Source organism: Aphelocoma coerulescens, chromosome 3, assembly GCF_041296385.1.
Source record: "Aphelocoma coerulescens isolate FSJ_1873_10779 chromosome 3, UR_Acoe_1.0, whole genome shotgun sequence".
Lineage (NCBI taxonomy): Eukaryota > Metazoa > Chordata > Aves > Passeriformes > Corvidae > Aphelocoma > Aphelocoma coerulescens.
Window position 1 is genome coordinate 29,691,517 of NC_091016.1, and position 23,625 is coordinate 29,715,141.

The following is a 23,625-nucleotide window of genomic DNA, read 5'->3' on the forward strand; positions in this document are numbered from 1 at the left end:
GGAACAGAGGAGATATTTACAGAATAGCTCTGTACTCGGGCCATTACATTCACTGTTACACATGCTATTATTTCTCCTCTGTATCATATTCTCCTGGATTATCTTCACTGTGCAGAAAAACACACAAGAGATTCCCCCAGTCCTCTCTGAGGAAAATTAAAGCACCAAGTAGTCTTTTTTTTAAGAAACAACTACCATTGTTATCATCCCTCTAAAGTTCTTCCTTTTCAAAATATTGAAGTTCTCTGGAAATTGCCACTGTAGCTCCCTAGACCTCTGTGGCCAACAGCTTGCCTTTAACACTAATGACAGGTACTGTTGCTATTTCAAAAGATTTTCTTCTTCTAAAGTGCCTTCTCTTGATAGGAAAGAAATGGCACCAGGACAAGCAGATGATTGAGAGCAATGGTTCTCATTGCCACTAAAAGGAATTTCACTCTGAAAACAGTCAAGATAACAGCTACTATCAAATAGCAGGGTGATGAGTTTCTCTGAAGGAGAGCATTAGATGCTCATCTCTTAACAGATTAACTGTTCCTCAGTTGAGGGAAAATGACCATCAACTCAAAGCACCTTTTCAAATTTTACCAGTACTACCCAAAAATTATCTGCTGGCCAAATTTTGTGTGAATATACAATTCATGAACCAAGAGTTGAGGGGAAAAGAAAAAAATATATCAGAGCAGCATAATTAACTTCATCATCAAGAACAGCTTTTAAGTCATACATTTACTTGCAGATTTTCATGGGATTATTGCTACAGTAAGATGTAAGTAAACAAACGTTGTAAAGTCCAGGGAAAAGACATCATTATTCTCTCTCATTCTTATAATCTAAAAATAGTTCCATTCTGGCATTATGTAAAGCATTTAACAAACCAAATACTAAGGATTCCAAGCAAAATAATTTTGAGAAGGTGGGTACAAATTAATGCAAAGTTAGACATTAATGCAAAATTCTGGTTTGGATCCATCATCCATCAACATTTGGATGTTGAAAATAACTGCAATAGTATTTTTCTGATTTTCATTCAACTCATCAAATTGCCACAAATGCTACAGATGCAACAGAAACACTTGGAAATATAATAACTCTTAAAATATATAATATAGCTATAATAAAAAATGTAACATAGATACTTTTCATTCCATAGTAGTAAGGGTTTTTTCTATTAAAATTCACAGGAACTTGGACAAAATTCTAAAAAGATACAATCTGTTTTTAAATCTTACTAGCACAGAGCTGAGGATTTAAAAACAATGTTTCAGAAGTCATTATTTATACTACCAAACTACTGACTGCTAAAACACAGGGATAACCAAACAACTGATCAGATATAACCATGAACAGAAAGCCACAGAAAGTTTGAGAAAAATCAAATAACATCCCAAATTGTATCTTCAAGGAAGATACAAAGAAATTAGCCTGATCCCTAGACTAAGCCTTGACCAATTTAAACCAGAACAGATACAACCCCACTTTTTTTGCCAAAAGTCACAGAGCTGGTCCTGGCCTTTTGGTTCCGAGTGTGTTTTGTGGTACAGATGTCAATGCTTTGCAGCAGCCAACACCACTTGTGTCACCTGTTCAAGTCACACACATCAGCTGTATTTGTTCGGACTGAGCAGCTTCAAAGGAAAGAAAATCACACCTGAAGTCAGCCTCTTGAAGACATGAACCTTTTGTAGTTTCATTCTTCAAGATTTGGATTTTTCAGATACACATGCTCTTATCAGCTCTATTTTTAACCTGCCGCTCATATAGGATACTTAAAATTCTGAACATGTTTACATTATCCATCCAGCAGGCTAATGGAACTGCATACCAGACAGTCATGCATAATTCAAATCAATATCCTCAGGCTTGCAACTCTAAGTCAAAGCTGCCTTTAAATAAGCTGGGTGTGACTTTAACATGAATAAAATGTATCTAATTTTTAACCTTTATCTGACAAATTGATATTATTTGCAAAGGAATGTAATAAAACTTCCTTTAAAATTAAAACAATTAGGGAATCATGATAATTGAAAATCTTTCACAAAATACTTTTAAGGACAAAATTTAGAATGGTTCAACAAGACTGAAACCAAAGGTCAAAACAGAGAGCTGGGTCGTTTGTATTTTTTTTTCTTTCAAGAAATCGTACAGATATATACAATAAAACACATGCTGCTGAACTATTAAGTGGTGAGAAGGTGAATGCAGCAGGATTTCCTATTTATAAAGATCAAGCTTTAATTGAATTGGGCATAGGTGACCACACAGAAAATCTTATATCCAGTTAAGCACGTCTGCTAGCTTCTCTCAAAAGACCAGAATCCGAATTTCCATAATAAAATAATAACAGTCCTAATGGTAACCTGTCCTTAACCTACAGGGAAAAGGCACTACTGGGAGGCAAACTTTAGCCTCAGACTAGAGTTTAAAATCTTTTGATTTTAACCTTTAAATGTAAGAAGAATGCTCCATTTATCTACAGCTGCTATGGAGGAAGAACTGATAAGCCATTCTTTTGTAATGTTCTTATGTAAAGTTCAAGATCAGATTGGATGGGGCCTAAGGCAACCTGATCTAGTGGGTGGAATCCCTGCCCATGGTGGGGGTTTGGAACCAGATGATCTTTAAGATCCCTTCCAACCCAAAACATTCTATGGTTCCATTCTCTGAAAGCTGTTCCAGTTTTTAGTCCTCATATTTACCTAAACTGCTCCACTGCACGAATAAAGTAGCATGACTGCTCTCAGAAGGTAAGTAGACTACTGGGTAAAATTCTTTTCTCCAATGTACCTAAAAATGCCTACACAGAGATTTCCAGTCTACTGTTCAATCCTGTTTCTTAGTCACTCCTTCCATGATAGAGCCATGAACTCTCAGAATCAGCAAAAGCAGTTGCTTCATCAAGGAAATGATCTTTTCTGCTGACATAGTACTATCTCTTGTGTTTATATCACAAAACAGTTCTACATTTTGTGAATGTAGAGCATCTATTTTAAATACGAACTATTTCAGTCACAAATATGTCTGTGAACTTTTCCAAGTTAATGATCATCTCATAAATTCCAGATTCAAATAGATGAGAGAGCTATTAAAAGAATAAGTTTACAATAAAATGAAAACTTTCCTGTTATCATTAATGTATGATTTACATCGCTTCAGAGATATCACATTGCTAAGGGTGACTTTCTTCAAAGTCTTCACATCAATGGAAAGGGTATTTCTTCAAAGACTTCAAAATACTGGCAGGAGAAACCTAATTTGAGAGATTACTTTGCTCACTTGTGCAGATCAGGAAAAAAAGCCCTTCCCCACCGGAAGACAGTTCTTCCTCTTTTTTGGAGTTGGTCTAGCTGGAAAAAGAATTTTTCTGTGGAAAATCTTATAATCCCTAACTCCAAGTTTTGTTACTAGGTTTATTCTCTCAGCAGTAGATGGTAGGCATATTTTAACAGCAACTTTTTTCCAGCATCTCTGCTTATCACAGGGTAAACCCATAATTTCAGAATTACCCAAATTCATTCTATCAAGCACTTTCATGTGTTTCCTTTGGTTGAAAAGTCTGTGCACAACTTTGATATCATCTATCTGGCTTTTAAACTCACAAATCCTCAATGCAAATCCATTCACTTCCAAACTGTGCTTCAACTCACACATGGATCTCCTTTGCATTTAAATTCCCTGTTTATGTCTTGGCCCCTCCACAATATTCCTTAAGAAAATTACATGAGTAATATTTAATTGCACATGTACTTTCTACCCCTATCTGTAAATTCAGCCTATTCCAGGACTCAAGAATTTGTAAACATTATGCACTGCTATATATGTCTGCTATTCATATACGTAAAGAAGCTAACCTCAACATGATTATAGCCCAATTACTTACATGAAAAGTTCCTTTCTATCAGGAGCTTCTCACAAGACAAAGGGCTACACTTTCTTGGGAAGGAAAAAAAGATATGAATTCTGCAAAACTGAATAAAAGAGCAAGAGTTAATCTTTAAATCACCTTTGTCTCTGCAATGCTCAGCTGAGTATATTTTGTGGAAACATGCATCATAATTTCAAGCACTTAAAAGAACTGTCTTCCACTATTACAAAAGAACAATAGAAGTCTGTCATAATGCACTAGGAAGCTACTTTGGAACTCAAAAAAATCCCACTAAACCCCAAGCAAAACCCTCACTAAAGAAAAACCACAAGAAAACCCAAACCTACAGCATCACAGACACTAAGTAGAAAGCATGGCAAATCAAGTTATTTCTGGACACTACTCTGCAGGTCCTTGAATTACAAAAGTATCTTTTTTACTAAACTATCCTTAAATATTCCCTTGATATAGCAATGGATTCAACAGCCACACTCCCCAGAAGCTTCATAATCACAAGACACTGTCATTCTCTGACTTTTAAGGGCTTGGAGCCAATGAAGACTCATTTCAATTAACCAGAGGAGGCAGTCACACATGATGAGGAATCAGAACTTTGTATCATTACTATTGCATCAATGCTCTCTCCCGTACTACAGGAAGATTTTTAATTACTCCTAGAATAAAAAACGTCAGGGATAGATGCCCACATAATAGAAAAACAAGAATAAGGAAGATGGATCAATTAAAGAAATATTGTAACTAAAAAATCTCCCAAAACCTCTAAAAAGTGCATCAATAACATCAACTGATGGTACACAAGTACTATCAGATAAGATACACGAGTATGAGTATCTAGAGTATTCACAGCTGCAACATGACTCAGCCTTCAAAATACACTCTGAAGCATTTAGGAACACTGCTCTGAAGGTGTCTTAAGACTTGTCTTAAATCACTTCAGTGAAGACCCTTTCAAAGTACCTTGAATGTACTATTTGAAGTCCTAAGCCTATCCAAAGTTGCAGGACAAAAAGAGTATTTACTTCCAATAGGTGTTACACCAGAGGAATCTCACAGGTAATCTGATAGAGACACATCAGGAAAAAGTAGGTGGCCACCTTCTTCCTAAATACTCTTTTCATTGAACTTATTCATTTCTTTAAGGCACATTAGAGGAAAAAGAAGAAAAATAACTAGTTATGATTGAGTATTCAACTGAGCTTTCAGTCCTCCAGTGTGAACACCAGTACACAGTTCTTTTCCATGTCAGACATCTTTTTTGCCTGTAATGCTTAGCATCTGAAATGTACAGAGAGACCAATTTTGAGAGAACTTTGTGGCCTTATTTTGCTGAACACAATACAGCCATACAGAGGCCCTCACTCTATAATTCCAAAACAGTAAGTTTTCATTCACACTTGGCTTGAAAATAGATCTACTTACATGCAAGGAATAATACAGAAACTAAACTGCAAAACATATGGTTATCATGGAATTCACTGAGTGCTCCATTCTTCCTCTCTCAGCCTGTCCAATGGCTTTCACCTCAGCTTGGTAAGTCTGAAGAAGTAGGATCCTGCTTCACAGAATGTATTTACCAATGAAAACTCGTCAGGTTGCTTAAACAGACTGGGGAGATTCACCTCTGCACCAGTTCTGAGATGGTTGTGAAAGAGCTTTTAGTGTTTACGTTGGAAAGATACTGAGAGGAAATCTCTATATATACACGTTAAGTAATTCAGTGAGGAGACTTTTCCTGAGACATGAAAACTAACAAGAGAGGAAGAAAAGGCAAAAAGCTGCATAAAGAATTAGATCCAAGAGATTCCAGAAGAACAGTCGCCTTCACGTGCAAAGATTGACACTGAGGAACAAGGCAAACATATGTCCACAGACACATCAACATAAAGTGCCGAAAGCCTAGAGAAGAATAGAAGTGGAGAAGATAAACTACAAAAATAACCATATTCTACCTTCACAATATGGAAAAGATGGATAAAATCCAGTAGCATATGCCTGCTAGAGCAGCAGATTCTCATTTAAGAGAACTTATGTTTTCTCGCTGCAGTCTTTTAGTGCTTCCATATGTTTCAAAAAAACCTTGTGAAATGTAAGGCACTTGGGCCAATCTCAGAAATAACATGTCTTCAGCCAGGGGGCTTTACCAACTGAGAAGTTAGAAAAAGATTTTAAAACAGGCTGGAGATGGAACCTGTGGTTGTAGTGAACTGGCAAACTATAGCTAAATAAAGTACATCTAAGTATGCTAAATAAGCAAGTGAGCTTACTCCTTTTCCCTTCAGGATGCAACTTATACTGCTTCAAAATGGGATCAATCCCCCTTGCTTGCTCCCAGTCAGGAATTTTGCACAGCTGTTAAAGAAGTAATTTGGGCAAGAAATGCTTTAAGCATATCACAAATTAACTATGAAAAAACCCAAACTGTTTTCTTCCCCTCTTCTACCTTTCTCATCTCAGGGTATTCAGAGGATCTTGATTTCAGAAGCAAAAAACCATCCATAGTTTTTGACATCTGCCTGGAAAACTGTAATTTTAATATACTTACTCTAACATTTCTAAGTTTAAAAACTTCAATTTTTAGGAATTTAGGGGACTGCTTCCTTAAAGAAAATACATTGCCTGTGGAGCTTATGGAGATAGTAAAAACACAACAACTTGCCTGTATAATGCTTGACTTTTCAAAGTTGAGGAAGCAGCCACTACAGGAGACAAAGAGGCCAATTCAATATAATATTGTGTGGTTTTTTGAAATTCAAGTTATTAAGAAAGCATGGTCCATTTAAGATCCCAATATAGATACTAAAAAATATTTCCAATTATGAAATACAAAGAAAATATTTCCAATTACGAAATAAAATTTTAATTTTAATTTCAACTTTAAACATAACATTTTTACACTTCCTTATTTAGATCCCTATTTCAATTCATAAACTCTTTGTTAGCAGAAATATCTTATGGTGCTATTTTTGCTTGCTTTTCCCCTTATTTTTTATTCTTTGTTTTCTGAAATAGATGTGTAATATTATAGTCTATATTAATCCCCTCTTCCAAAATACTACAAATAGTTGAAGCATATAAAGTCAATACTACATATTCAACATATTGAAATGGTAGGAAATAATATAAGAAGTAGGATACACACTATAAAAACCTAAAAGGAAGTTTTGTCAGGAAAACAGGGAAAAGAGGTCACTTCAGTAAGTATCCATACTTTATTGGATAATATTAGAAAGTACAAAAATAATATTCTTGGCAAAATTAAGATTTCAAACTTTTGACCCCGAAACTCTGGGCCTAAGCACAGAGATTGAGCCACACATCCTGTAGCTACACAGGTTTCTCTTTTCTTTGATAGAAAACTTTTGGTCTCTTATGCAAGAGTGTACAATTCCAGGTGTAAACCTCTGTACCATTTTACTTTTAATGATCACATTTGTCATCAACTTGATTTTCTATTGAGTTAGGTTTTCCTTTAGTGATACTCTGGAATTAAGCCTGTCCATGAGGAGCTCACTGCAAAAGTTATATATTTACAATGGCTTACAGTCTGTAGAAATACTTGCATTCAAGCACAGTAGTAATTTAATTTTCATTTATATATATATACACACGTAAAACATACAGAAATCTAAATGTATCAAGTGTGCAATACAAATATATGAAGGAGGTCAGACACTGGCCATAAGCAGGTATTTGTGAATGAAAATTTAAACCCCTAAATTGCACAACATTACCTAAAGTGCTACTAGAACATTCCATCATGAAAATACACCAACAAAGCCTGCAGAGCATATAGCTTTCTTCATTTCAGTATTAAAAACATACAAAATGCCATGCGAGTTCTGTAGAAATATGCTGAAAAGAAAGATTAATATGGCCATCTAGAGGAGAAAAGAATGATATGAAAACATACAACACAATTTTTCAGGCTTCAGAATATGATGCTTTTAGAGGCATGCAGCCAGAAAATGGATGTAATAAACTAATTATGGAATTGATAATAAACAAACCTTAAAATACTATGTTCAGACATTTTGATGGTCTGAATGATGCAAACATATTAATATTATACATGCTTTTAGCAAGGCAAGCAAAACATACAGGGTGTATTAATAAAGACAAGATTATATTTTTGTCTTTGTTAAATTTTGTGTGTGCAGAGTTAAGTACATACACATCTAAACAAACGAATTTAAAAAGTGAAGACAGAAGCTCAGAGTAAACCATTATCAGTACAACTTTATTGACTCCTTTGAAAACACACAGCTCACTATTGCAAAATAGAACATGTGATAGAGATTAACTGCTGAAGAGAACATTCAGCAGAGAAATCCAAAATTTTCTGAAAATTAAATATCATTACTCGTATTACTCTACCTTTGATGGAATTCATAGAGTCATGGAATCATGGAATGGTTTGTGTTGGAAGGGATCCTACAGACTATCTCATTCCAACCTCCCTGCCTTGGACAGGGACACCTTCCTCTAGACCAGGCTGCTCAGAGCTCCATCCAGCCTGGCCTGGAGCACTGCCAGGGATGGGGCATCCACAGCTTCTCTGGGCAACCTGTTCTAGTGCCTTGCTACCCTCACAGAAAAGAATTTTTTCCTAATATCTAATCTAAACCCACTCACTTTCAGTAGATCTTTCAGATCTCTTTAAAACCATTCCCCCTTGTCCTTATTCTTGATGATCAGGGGCTGCTATACCAGCAACGAGCAGGAGGAAATCAGTGGTGAGACAAAAATTAATTCTGTCCTCTCGTCACTTCACTTTAACACTATCAAGTGTTACATGCTCAACATATGGAGTGATCAGTGCTTTACAATGAAAGTACAGCCAAAATGTTACACTTAGAAATAGACATGATAAAGCACATATGAGAAAACAGAAGCACACAAAGTCAAATGCACTGACAATTTTTTCTCAGATTAAACAATGTACTTAAACACACACTGCTTGGTCCACCAAAGAGGCAAGAAATGGTTCTATCATCTGTCTTTATGCTTTTTATAAAAATAATTCACTAGCCATAAAAGCCAAGTATTTAACAAATAATTTCCATGTTCTCAGGGCATCAAGTCTTCTACAGATTTTTTCCAAGTTTAAGGAACAGTAAAGCTTCGCATTTTTAAAAACCACACTGAAACATCTGGAATGCTGATGCTTCCCTCCTTGGAATCTGAGATTCTTAATGTCATCTGTTAAGTGAAGTGTTTCTCTGAACACATATTGATGCCTTAGGTTTTAACTTTTATATTTTTCAAATTCTGTACTGCTTAGTGTGTAACTCTGAGGTTTCTTGTAGCCTGTTAACTTCTGTTCTCTCATGCTAGGCAGGCATAACAAAGCCTCTCCAGGCCTGCTCTCCAAGGACACCTAGACTGTCTTAGGCCCAAAAGTATGAACCAAAGAGCCTCTAAGGGAGGGTAAGCTGAGGGGAATTACATCATTAAACTGAAGTTTTAATTGGAGAATTAACCCTGATATGCAAATGAACCAAACCTATAAAAGTGTGAAGAACTCGTGACCTGTCATCCATCTTGGAGTCCATCTTGGCAATAGCCTCTGGCTCCCAGGGTGCACCTTTGAAGGCTTTTCAAATAAATACCTATTTTATTCTTTTACTCCTGTCCAGTCTCTGTGTCTAGGAGGCCTCTTAAGGCATCAATATGAACTGCTTGGTAGTAATAATGTCTTATTTATTTCTGACTGTGGGCCTTCTTCATGAGGTTTTCACCTCTTTTCATTGAAGTTCTATGTTGGGCAGCTTTCCCTCTGTAATGATCATCAGATAAGGCATGTGCTGTCTCTTCCTCTGTCCTAAAACATTTTTATCGTTGTGCAAAAATTCTTTGAAGTAATTTAGGAAGAACATAAAAAGTACTAACACTAATTATTCCAGTGTGCCACCTTCAGGTCACTGAGAAGTGAGAAATGTTAGGTTGTTAATCTGTTGCCATGTCCAAAACTTTTTTCTAATAGTAGTGAACATAATTTTGTTGAGAATATTGGATTAATAAAATGAGACAAACTCATCACTCTAATCTGCAAGCATTTTGCCAAACACGCTGTAGAATGATTGCAGGCTGTCAAAAAAAAAATAACACTGCTGATTCTCCATTCCTTGTAAAATGTGGGAAGAGAATACTCTCATAAGCAGTAGCAAAAGCAAAATACTGACATTATTAAAGTTTTTGTGCAAGTAGAAGTATGTGGTTAAAAATTTTAAGTTTTTAAATTAGAATGTTTTGATAGCTTTTGTTTTAGAAGTTTTTTTGCTTCCAAACCCTGAATGTTCTTTCATTACAATAAATTTTAAAATGGGGTTTATATCCAGCCTGCTTCCTGAATGGAGAGAGCATTGAAAAAGAATAGTATCTGGTGACAGATATTAGCAATAGAAGAATAACATAAAATGAGGAGGGGGCAACCACTGTAACTTTTTGGAGGCAATATTTGGACTTGCCAAAAAGGTTCTTTTGTCTTAGACTGGAATCCTGCTCCAGATTTCCAGACTGGAAATCCTCCCCAGGATAAAAATTGGTGACTACAAACTCTGACGAATTAAGAGGATGATAAGGAACAGAGTAATAAAATTTTTTTTAAAATGGGTACAGAGTAGCACAATGCCTCTGAAGCTTAAATCTTATAGAGCCAAAGTAAAAAGCTCAGATGAACTCAGGACTTTTCACTGAGAAGATGAATTCAATTGGATTAAAAATTCTGAACAATTACAAAATATAAAGAGGAATGTCACATGACTGGCTATTTCAACAACTAGCCTCAGTAGTTTGCAGAGAGAAAAATAAATTATTCTAGATATCTAAAAGAAATCTTCCTGTATAATTCTTGTGTAATTTATATCTGGTATTATTTCCTAGTAATTTTTCCATCTCCTGTTAATATACATCATCATTCTTTCCCAACAGTAACACAAGCCATAAAAAAACCTGAGTATCTTATCTTTCATATTCCCCCCACCAATTCTGTTGAGAGACCTCAGTAGATACTAAAACCAAACATACTTTTACTATTCCTATTCCTTCTCCATCACAGTGTTCAAAGATCTGTTCTTACCACCTGACCTCACCTCTGCACCTCCTTCACTATTTGCTGGAACTCAGAATCCCTGCCTCCCTACGTTTAACAGCAAAGGAAATAAATGAATTTTCTGATCATCAAAAAAGAATCCTTTTACTCTGCAACTTATTTTAACTGTGGCTTTCATGTCCTTCAAGTCTTAGCTTGGAATCAAGAGTGACCATGTACTAATTTCAAATTTCAACAGCAGACAGACTTTTATATCATTTAATTATATCAAATTGTAGAAAATGTAAATTTTTACAAGCCTGTCTGGACTGCATAGAACACTTAAGGTGAAGCATTTTTTTAATTACATGTATCCACTTTTTATTAGAAAACATCAAACACTAAAAACCTTTTGCATTTTAACATACTAAAGGGAGACCAAAAATACCTTACTATAACACAGCATCTGTATCAAAATCTGACTTTTACCTAACCTACACAGAAGTTCACTTTTTGTGCTTGAAACTGGCTGTAGACACAGTTCTCACATAGCTATTTTCAAATACAAAAAGCATATTGACAAAATATTGACAGCAGAATTCTCAGCCTCTACATCAAGCTGTCACCCCAACTTAAAATCAAAAAATATATAGCATGTAAGAAAATATCCATTGTTTAAATTCAACTTTTAGCACCATGGAAAAACACATGAATCTAACCTTTGTAGTAAGTTCTTTCTGTCATTTCATGAGAAGAAAAGATACAGAACATTCCAGCAATGCACACTGCAATGACCATATGCACTGTAGCCAATAACCCACTCCATTTACTTTGCTGTTAGAACAGCTTATCAATACAGGAATAACATGGCTTCTTTTTATTTATAATACCACAAATTCAACAAGAGTTGCCACGTCTCCTTCCTAAATCAAAACAGTTTAAATTGCCCCAAAAATGAAATGAATAATGGCAAAATTAAATTAAACTTAATATAACGAGATATTGTATCATTTGTAGTATTTCTGGAAGACTGTATACAATTGTGTGGGTTTTGTTTTGTTTTTTTTTGAGCATGCACTAATATAAGAGGTGTCTGGATATTTCTTGCAGACATTGACTATTTGCTAGTCAAGCTGCTCTTGTCTAGGACTTACTTATCCAGAACACAATTCTGAAATTTGGAATAAAAGGAAGGCTTTTAAATCACTCTTACCTTCATCTATTGAGGCTTCACTACTGTATCCATCATATTCTGCAGACAGGGGACTATATTTTTGTCTGGTTTCCCATATATAGTTTTTTTGCTGTCTGCCATCCACCACTGGCAGCCTGGAACTCTGGGTTCTAGACAAGGCCTCATGATATTTACCCAGTGCTTCATCTTCACTCTCAGATGATGAACCATGCTGGTCTTTACTCATATAAGAATTGTCTGTTTGAATAAAATAAAGCAAATCGACTACAGCTCAAAATAGAATACAAGAAAATAACCGTAAGAGGTTATCATTGAAGATATTTAAGCCATTTCAATTAAAATTTCTGTAATATTTTTAAAATATCTTGTTGTAATTACAAGCATTATGATTTTGTAATTGCTGAGAGCTGTTTTCATTTTCTGGAAGACCTGAAAGATCATTAAGCCCCAAAAAACCATTCTTACACTTTTCAACAGAAAACAGATCAATGCATGTAAGGCGGCACATAGACATTCTTGAAACCATTAAGTAGGAAAATGCTTAAAATAATTTATGTAAAGTAAATCCAACACTGCTGCAATACTACATTTGGATACCTAACATATCAAGCAAGCAGCTCCTGATCCTACATTCCCAGCTGATTTTTGCTGTGAGCATGTAGCATAGCACAGAAATGAAACTGATTTACAAAAAGAAGCCTACAACAAAATCATCTTTAGGATATTTATGCCAGTAGTGCTTAAACTCACAATAACAAATGAGAAAATGCTAGTGAAAGATGTTTGCATGCACAATTTTATTTAACTTACAATAAACAGCTCCTTGTTCAATAACTGAAACTAATGCTGATTTTTACTGCAGATATCTGGCAACAGCAAAAATTACACAGGAAAGAATCTACCTAGTTAATTCTTTTACAGCAGTTCTGTAGTGCCCACTCCTGTGGCCAACATTTTCCAACTACATCTCAAGCATGACTTCCTCCCACAAATCAAAGACTATGACTTCCTCCCACAAATCAAAGACTAGCTGCATTTTTATTTCTGTAAAGGGAAAATTTCCTCCTCCCTTTTTCCAAAGTTCAAATGGATTCTGCCCAAATTTACCATGCCTTGCAGAGGTTCTGTAGATCTCAGACTCCAATAGGCATTGAGAGTTCATGGAAACTCAAAAGAAGTCAGCATTACCTCTACTGTAAGAGCAAGCCTACGGTGTATGATTTGCCACTTGATTTCCATTACCAGCAGAGCTCTGAGATGCCCATAATGCTGTTTTTCAGCTCCTGAATCTGAGGGAATGTTGTCTAACACACTATCCAGCCACGCTCAACTGCTTCTCCCCTCCCTGCTTTTATGCCCTCAGCTCTAGATCTGCATTTCCACTCCCATTAGTGTCTGCCTTCATGCCCAGTCAGTCTCACTCCTCTGGCTGGGTATTCCTGCTAGAGGACAGATTCAGCTTACTCAAAATTCAGCCAGTTAAATGTACTCAATGTACATGTTAAATGAGTCAATGTATGTCAGCCATCTAGGCTATTTTACAGTCAAGTGTTTGCCTCTTAGTACTACAGAGGTCCATCCTTCCTACTTTTAGGAACTGCTTCCCATAGAGGTCTTTTTCTCCCTGGTACTCATACAGAAAAACCTCTGCTGCAAGTTTAGGTAAGAAGTCTTCTGGAAAGTTACATTTATACAAGTAGCATCCCATCCCAAGTTCCTGCCTCCCAGACCCATATTCCAAGTTCTTGCTCCAAGCACCCAATTTTGGTCTCTTATGATGATTTCCTCTATTCTCTTTCTCTAGTCTACCCCAAACTCTCTTTGTTTGCACTTAACCAACTACTCATGTAACCTTGGTCTTTCACCCTTAGTCTCTCCACCTTCACATGAGGTTATCAGTTCTCTCCACAGCTGTTACCCCTCCTAATTCAAATCCCAATCCACCATGTGCATCATGTCCTATTTGCTCAGGAAATTTCTGTTGTCACATAGAATATGTTTATTCTGAATTCTTCTCTTCAAACTCCCAGTGTCCTTCAGTAACCATAAGTATCAAAGGCAGGGTAAGAAGTCCTGCTCTGCTCTTCAATCCCTACAATGAAGCATATGAGTGCAAATGGGATGGTCAGTGAATTTAACAAGCAAAGTACAAGAAGTGTTTACCATGTCTTTTCAAAAAGCAAACTTTCCAAAAATTTCCAACTTTGTCAAACTTAGGTGTTTTTTCATAGAAGAACATGGGCATCTCTGATATGGGAGAAGAGCTCTCCCATATTTCGAGCACATATTCCAATACACAAAGGTGCCACAGCATCTTTATGAAGCTGATGTGAAATCTACTTATTTTTTTGCACAAATAGCCAGCATGTTTTTCCCATAATCTATTTTCGGAAACAGATAAAGATTTTAAACTATAACTTAGGGAAAAAAATTAAACAATAGGATTTAAGACAGAAAGTATGCCTCATTTCCTCACAATTCTTTCAAATTTGGCACACAATTTAGGAAACTCATAATAAGGTCTTGAAATGCAAAATGTCAGAAAACCTTACCTGAATGTGGGGCTACCAGCTCTACACACAATGTGTACATCAACTTAATTTACTATTTATAGGTTAAATGGTGCCTTAAAAGACTGCTAAGGAGCAACTAGATCTTTCAACTCTAGGCTATTAATTCAAGTCTAGCAGATATGGTCCTTCCCATTTATAGATGGCTATAAAGCAAGTTCAATTTCACTGATCACTTATTGAAAATATCACACCAAGTAGGATATATTCTGGCTAACACATTCACTGCAAGAGGCTGCCCAGAAAAAGGAGTCTCCTTTGCTGTAACACAGGGTAAAATTCTGTATCTCATATGGCCCTCCAGAGGTTGAAACCTGCCACATAGGAAACTTCTACAGATTTCCACAGCTGTAATTAAAGCAGAGTGTACCAGGCCTAAAATACAGTGCCAGACATCAGTATTAGGTGCATCCTTTAACATTACAAGAAATGTATTCACAAATACGAAATCAGGTTCATTAATCAGCCTGCATAAAGAATGGAATAGTATAAAACATGTAGCAACATGTTTGAAAGAAGAGTTGAAAGTTATGTCTCTAATAATACACTGACTTTTGTAAGCACCCAGAAGCTCTCAGTGATAGCAGCTTTTATTTTTTCTCCAGTTCCCATCATAAAAGAAAGAGAATGTGTACCATTATACATTATTATAAGTCATGAAGCAAGACCTCTTCAGAGGACTTAAAAACCTCCTTGAAGTTAAAAAATAAGCTATTCATGCAAATATTTTTTTTAAATTACAATTCTTGGTTTCAGTTTCTTGGGAAAAAATAGCTCCTGTACATCAAGAAAAAAAAAATCTCAGGGTTTTATGCCTTTTGCTTGCTACTTCTCATTTGAATTTTGTACCTTATTTGGAAACTTGCCTAAGAGAATTTATGTTCTTAGTAAAATCTTTCCTTTATTTGGCTGACATGGGTCATGAGCAATTATTAACCTATTGAAAGCTATTAATTTGCTTATTATGGGACCTAAATGCCATTTTTGAGAGAATATACCTTACAAATACAGTATTATGGAAAGAGATAGATAAGATCATAGTTTATCATACAAACATGGAAAACACTCCTAATTCAAATTAAAAAAAAACCAACCAAACAAAACCAAACCAAAACTCAACAAAGCAGATAACTGAAATTTTCAGATAAGGAAAACACACACAACTGAAGAAAAAAATGTGTTTCTATTAGGAAATCATTCATTTCTTTACAGAATCAGCACCTCTGGAAAAACATGTGTTGCTTTTTAAAAATTTACTATGCAGCCTGCAAAAGTATGTAAAATTGCAAGGTTTTACTTCTTACTCACAAACTGTTATTGCAATTCCCTTATCACACTAAGATTAGATGTCGAAGACGGCACACAAAGTATCCATAACAACAACACAGGTTTTCTTTTAAGACTACAACTTTAAGATAAGCCTCCTTCACTTCTTTCTATACTTAAAATCGCTTAATTGCCATTTCTCATTGAGTGTCTCATTCTCATTGTGTGTTGAAATCATTATCTTACATAGCCCAGAAATATTCTGAAGATCTACTGTAATGTAAATGCAAAAGAAGTTATTTCTTTTATCATCATAGCACATCTTATGCAATGCTTTTAAAAGAAACAAAATAAAAATCACTTTCACAGAACAAGTATTAATTTCCAGAATTAATTAATTCATAGTTTTCAGCAGAAACTGAAAGGCAGAAAAACACTACAAAGCAGAGAAGGCAAGAAAAACCGTATAGAGAAAGAGTAAACTTAGAAAAGGCATTTATTAATCAGTTCCTTTACGTAATATTTTGGCAAGTAACTAACTTCCAAGAAATATCAACATAATTAGAAAATGAAGCACTGAAACAAACAAGCCTACTTTCACTCACAGGAAAAGCTATTACTAAATGTGCGAATTAGGTGAAAAAAGTAGGAAATATCATAAGTTTCAGGAAAGGCGGAAGAATGCAGTTTGCTGACAGACTCCTCACCTTTTCCTGCTGTCTTCTTATTATATAGCTCTCTTTCTAATTTCTTTGAGCTTTCCCTTTTACCCTTATTCGCAATTGTAGTTGACACATTGCCTTCATCCTTTGAGATGGGTTTTCCTTTTCTGTCAAAGAAGGCTTCAGATTTCTTTTCTTTGATTTCATTAAGGCAATTAAGACGGTCATTGTGCATCTTCTTCAAGCTGGGGCCTGATAATTTCTCCTTCTGTACTTCAACAAGTTTTGTTTCTAAATCTTGGGGAACATTCATACTGTGCACTTCACCAGAATCTTTAAAATCAACTCCAGGTGACTGTGGTTTGATTTTTTTATGCACATGATTCTTAGAATTATCTGATACTGCATACAGACAATTCTCTTGCTCCTCAATAGATTGCTCCACAGTAAATTTATTACTTTTCAGGTTACTATCCTTACCATTTATAAAACATTCATTTCCCCCTACTGCTTCCCTTTTAAAAGGTCCTCCTACAGTCTTCAAATCCTGAGGTACTTCTGCATCACTGACAGGGTTATTATTATCTGTGCCTCTTAACTGGCACTGGCTTTTGTTTGAGACATGGTCAGATACTCCAACTTGACTTGTACCTTTTCTTACAAAATCGAACGAATCGGAATTATGAGTCTCTTTGTGTTCTGCAGCACTTCTCTTTGTTTTCATATTACTTTCCTGAGAATGATTTAATGACGGTGTGTGTTCCTCTCTGCCTTCTACAGGTTTATCACTATGTGTTTTGGAGCTCTCATCTTCTGCCCGCAGGCCACTGATGATGCTTGTTACTTGCTCTGTCACTGAGTCAGCTACAGAGTAGCCGACCTCGCCAACAACACTGGCCAGGTCATCCACAGCGCTGCTGAGCGTGTCCACCAGGGAAGACACAGAGGGAAGGTTCAGATTTTGGTGAAGGTTTCTAAAAAATGCCATTTGTCCAGCTTATTCAGCAACAGCTTTTAATAGTGAGAGGTCCTCTGTTTCACAAACTGATCATCTCTGATTCTCCAGCTTCAATGTCAGAGCTATTTGCCTTTGCTATCTCAAAAATCAATACATTTACCAGGGGAAGTTGCAGCTTTCATCTTTTCATTCAATATGCATTGAAAATAATAAAAAACCAGCTAAATAAATATCTTGAAGTGAAGCCACAATCAACCAGCAAAACCATAGTCTTTCATCAAATGCAGCATCAACTAGCCATAATAAAATTCATTATTTTCAAAAACAAGACTACTGTGTGAGGTGGAATTTTTTTTTTTTATTCTAACCTGCAAAGAAGAAGTTGTGAGACATTTAAATTATATCCTTTCATCCATGTCACACTAAAACAAGCTTTTAACGTAACACAACACACATCATGGAGACTTCTTCGCCCCAAAATATTTGTTGTCTTTTACATAAAGACATTTTAGAACATCAAGACTTGTTTTGTAGCAAAAAAAGAAAGCTAAGAACAGACAATTTCTGGGGGGAAAAGTTTTTTTCTTCCTAGAAAATTGAAAATAAAAATTTAGCTACATCTTTTAAAGAGGTAGAGGGGAAGAAGGACTCTTCAATTTCACATTCTGTTCTCTGGTGCCTGTCTCTTTCTCTCAAGACAGATAACAAAGCCTGTTTAATTTTCACAGCACAAAAGTAGGAAGAGGTTGTTTTACCAACCCTCAATATCTTTTTCAAGGTCTATGTTCTTTCATTACATATGATCCTTAAAGACCTCGTTATATTAAAAAATATTCAATAATGTGTTAGTCAGATACAAGATGTCATTAAAATTATTCTTTAAAATTATTTTCCAGGTGAATAAAAGCAAGACCTTCTCCAAAAGTATGGTGAAGGATTTTAACAGGCTGAGTAAAAATCCAACAATCCCATCCACAAATTTACTCGAAAAGATTTAATTATACAAAATTATGGAATGTTTAAAATAAGGTCAAGAGTATTCTCAGAGGGCAAGAGAAATATCTCCCCATGCAAACTCTTTGGTTACATAGCTGTTGAATTTCTGTGGCTTGTGGATACAAACATTTGTTCCTTTCTGAGTACTGCAGTCACAGGAAAACCCAACATTTGATGTGTTGCTACATCCTTGTAAAAATGTGCATTCTTATAATCGAGTTTAGTACACTGTATGTCAGATACTTACAAAGTTTATCTTGTGAATTCTTTCTTGTAGTGTATCCTGAATCGAGATCTGGGAAACCACTAACATTTTCAAAACACATCTTCTTATTAATATATAGGAAAAGTAGTAACATGAGAATAATGAACACCCCGACCGCAGACAGGAATCCAATTGCTTCAGGAGATACTAAAAGAAACAGAAAGAAACACATTTTTAAAAACCTTGTAAAAGTTTGGAAAGCTGTAATATTATCAGAATTGATCATTAATAAATACCTCAAAAGATGCAAATACATATGCAAAACATAATGAAAACCCCATCATTTAAATAACTAAAACCCCACCATTTAAATCTGAGTTAACACTTAATCATCTTTTCAAAGAACAGAAAAGCATCTGGTCCTAATCTGAGAGGGACTGACACTGCGAGCAAGAGGCTCTGATGGAGGATGGGACAGTCTGTGCAGAAAAATGGGGAAATTACCAGAAGTTGCCAAGACCAATGATTTCAGATGGAACACCTGAGAGACAGAGCACTGGAAAGGAGCTAAGAGCCCCCCATCTTCTGGAGGTTTGGCTAACTGTGCTCAGGGCCAGCTCTGAGACAATGCTGCCAAGGAGGGACGGAGCCCTTGCCCTGTCCACCTTGTTATGTCCAGCACCTGGCTCCTCTTCTCTCAGGGACCAGCTGGCCCATACTGCTCCCTGACAAGAGGATACTTAAAGAGCAAAAAAGAGAGTGAGAAAAAGCATGTAAGTTCACTTGCTTATGAACCAAGAAAGAGGTAAGTGGAATAGAGATAAAGCACACTTAAAACCAGGCAGAGGGGGAAAAAGGCCAAAGTAGACTGATATGTCTTAGAGAGTATGTAAAATAAAAAATATGTAATTGCTATTAAGCAGATAACTGAAAGGCAGTGTTGGGGATCTTTGGCAGGTGTAGAATCTTTGAAGTCCTTCAGTACCTAACATCAATTGTACCATTTATGACCAAGATTATGAAGGAGCAGGTTTTAGAAATATATGAAATCTGCAAATGGATGTAGCAAATTGAAGCAATGAGGAAAGAGTATTTAAAGGGTTTATTTGTTTATTTGAAAGGAGACTGGGTAGAGAAAGGGATATAGAAGAGCAGTAAAAACAACAGTCGAGAAATGTGAGAAATAAGTAACAACTTATAAAAGCAGTTAAAGACCAAGAGAGGGCAGATCTTTTGAAAGGAGTGGGGACGACCACAGACTATAATGCAGCTGAACTGCTTCTTTAATAAAGGCTGCCAGGATGTCAGAGGGAAGCCCCTTAAGAAACCCAGTGGACTCTCCATGCAGTTTACATCCAAAAAACTTGAAGTGAGAAGTTAAAATAGCAACCAAATTGCAAATTTGTTGTGAAGTAGGGTGGGAGGTTAAAGTGAAGGGTTATAAAACTGCAATTCAACAATATTTGTGTACAATTTATAGGCAAAAATGTGATAGAATTCAATAACTACATGCAATTAACAAACGTGTAAAGCATTACAGAACTGTAAGTGATCCCTAGTGATATGTAACAGATTAATTAATCTGTTAACCAGCTTATTACTAGTGTACTGATAATTAAGAAACATTATAGGCTCAGTTATGTCTCAAACCTGCATTCTAAACAGGGACAGTAGCACCTAAGAGTGGATTTTGTGGCCACAGCACACAGACAACACATCTTTCCAAGCTGAACATGACTGCATTCATCTGGATGAAAGTTGGGATTTCACATATCCTTTTCTTCCTGCTGACTTTGCAAGACTCTATACACAACACCATAAATCCCATTCTTGGGGGTTGATTTTTTCCTATTTAATAAAGATTTATGAAGTTTTATCAGATTTACAAATTCTGATTGCCATGATCTTGGCACTCCACTTTAGGACTATAATGCTGCATGGTAACATCTTTAACTATGTAAAAAGGAGTGGGATTAAAGAAAAGCTGGCAACAGACTCTGCATTCTCAGAGATGCAATACAAAAGGACAAGATGCAGGAGTCCGAAATAACTACAAGAAAAATGTAGAGATGAGGCGGGAAAAATCCAGAATGAGAGGAGTTTATCACTGGAACAGATTGCCTAGATCAGTTATAGAATCCAACTTCAATGTTATCCCTGCTTTGAGCAAGGGACTGAACTGCAAATTACTTTCCCAAGAGCCTTCCAAATGATATCATTCTCTTATTCGACATATGCCCTTTGTAAATCTGGGCTCATACATCTATGTAAAAGTACTGACTGAGAAACACATGTAGTTCCACAACCTCCTCAGTTCGTTTTGCAGGATGGCAGGGAACATTTGTGTCTGTTCTTAAATTATTACACAGGTGTCTTTTAAATCTGACAAAGAAAGATCCAAAGAAACATGCCTTCCACCATGAAAAACAAATTGGACAGATTTGCACTTCTGTTTTGAGCTGGACATCCAGACCTATCTAAAACTGACAATTATTTTTGCTTCCCTTCTTACCTCTGAGCAGAAGAGATCATGTAACATTTTGCCTACACCAGCCCTGAAAATTTTCCCATGAAAAGGAACTTGCCAACAACTTCAACTTGCCAACAACTTCAAATGAGACATCCTGCTGCATCAAGAGGGGTAACAAGGTGAGAAAAGTGGATTTCTATTCTGGAAGAGAGAGGAAAAGCAGCTATTTTTTTTTTAAATTAATATTTTAATTATCATGAACTTCGGCATGTGTCAGGCGCTCATTTATTGTTTGCCAGGTGTCTATTTACCACTTTCATGGAATCTTCCCACACACGGGAATACTCTGAGATTTGACAAAAGCCTCAGTTCATATATATTAATTTTTTGACCTCAAAGCTTAACAGATGAAATCTCCCAAAGTTCTGCTGGCAGGAGTCATGCTCTCACCCCTTCCAACACTGCATATGGATAACTGAGAATGTCTGGGGCTATTGGAATAACACCAAATTTTCTCTGAATTATTTATCCTGACCCAAATGAGACTAGAGATGGGGCCCAGAGCAGAAAATCTTCATTCTTCAATAACTTCCAGCAGTAACACCTATCAAACACAGAGGCAGTGGCAGAAAAAGCAGCAAGAGGGAACTGTGATTCACGAGAACACAGGGACCAGCAGAAGTGAGAGTGCCATAGAAGGTGGCACAGGTTAATGATGATCAGGGAGGAAACCAGTGTGAGATATGAAGAAGGTGTGACACCAATATGGGGTCCACAGAACAAGTCAGAAAGTGATGAGAATGCAAAAAAGAAGACAGATCAGAAGGCAGATAAATGCTCATGGGACCATCGAATGAACTATGAGAATGATTACTTTATTATTGGAGCAGGCTGTCCTAAGCAACTTTGCCTGAATTCAGTGTCCAGACTGCTTTAAGCAGGAGATTTAACTGAATTCCAGTCATGGAATGATCTCAATAAAGGGCAGTAACAGTCTCCATTTAATAGGATAGATTAATTATACAACATCTTCAGGGAAAAACACTTTCCCATATGTCACATTTGATGTAGATTTAAACTGCAACTTTTAAGTTTTTATTTATGCTTATATTGTTCACCAAACAGCTTTGATCCACCAAAATATGTGCTTAAGGAAGTTAACCACAGCCTAAAAGGAACTTGAAAACTGAGTACTTTGGGATTTTTTTCTCCACTACTTCCCGGATACTAAGTAGTTAAAAAAAGGCACTGTCTGAAAGCCTTATAGTTCTCTATGGAAACACAGTATCTGATGACATTTTTCTGGAGTGAAAAAAGAAACATTGGCTGATACCTTACAAAAAGAATGAAACTTTAGCTGCAGCAGGACTAATTAATTATTTATGTAATTCAGTGTGAACATAGGACTTGAAAATTGTATTTCTGTATCAATTTGCACTCATGTAAAGAGTCTTGGAATACTTGTTCACAGATTAGGTAAATTATCAAGCTGAAATCCTGTAATATATTACCATTATAAAGCCAGGAAAAAAAAAAGTACTTCAATTTTCCACATGAAATGTGTACAGATTCCCATCCATGAATACAGGTTTTATACATCACATTAATCCTTCAGTTAGTTTCTCACAGCTGAAGTGTCAAGCAGGTATACCTCACAGAGAGAAAAAAAATAAAAAGTTCTTTTTTTGCATAAAAAATGCATCTATGCCACCTTTGGTGGCATCTATGCCACCAAAATTACTTTGATTCAAAGCACTGTCAAATTCTGATTTGTCTGGGCATTAACTGTACCATGGAAAGCATTTTAAAAACTCCCAGAGGTTCTCAGTGGTTTCTTCTACTATTGGAAACCAGAAAAAAAATCAGTATTTTCTCAAAATCATACTTCAGGTTCAAATGTCCTACTTGTATAAGCTTCATAATTACTCTTGGTTCTTAAGAAAAACAACAATTAAATTCTGAATTTATGTTTGAAATTCATTATAATATAAGGCAGGTTTAGAAATACTAAAAAAACAAATGTCTTTCTACAAAGTTTCCAAGACTAATTGAATTGCTGGCTATGGAAGTGGCATAGAAAGTCAAAGTCATTACAGAAGTATTACATTAACATCACTTTAATTCCATTTTGTTGTTATCAACACTAGAATCAAAAGTATTAGAACACAAAAACTTACCATCTCTTCATCTTAAATATCAAATTAGCACCTTTCTCAAATAATAACTTCGCTGTTATGCAATATTTTTTTATTTCCAAAAAATGTTTCAAACTCTCCAAAAAATAATGGCATCTTCAAATAAATAGCACCAAAACAAAGAAAATCCTCAGACATTTTAAAAATAGGAAACATTTTTTACTTTCAATTGAAAGGCATTTAATATCTTAG

At 35.8% G+C, this 23,625-nt stretch overlaps 1 protein-coding gene across 21 annotated transcripts in view; it reads right to left on the reverse strand.

The window, feature by feature from the left end:
* SYT14 (synaptotagmin 14) overlaps positions 1-23,625 on the reverse strand; it is a 117,620-nt gene that overhangs the window by 44,523 nt on the left and 49,472 nt on the right. For 18 of the 21 annotated variants that reach the window (XM_069009649.1, XM_069009647.1, XM_069009644.1 and 15 more), the window contains one exon: positions 18,811-18,975. In XM_069009649.1, coding sequence (XP_068865750.1) covers positions 18,811-18,922 — 112 coding nt within the window. In that variant the 5' untranslated portion in view covers positions 18,923-18,975. Of the gene's footprint in view, positions 1-12,129; positions 12,349-16,654; positions 17,930-18,810; positions 18,976-23,625 lie in introns of those variants that run through there. The other 3 variants (XM_069009651.1, XM_069009628.1, XM_069009629.1) reach the window with 3 other exon arrangements.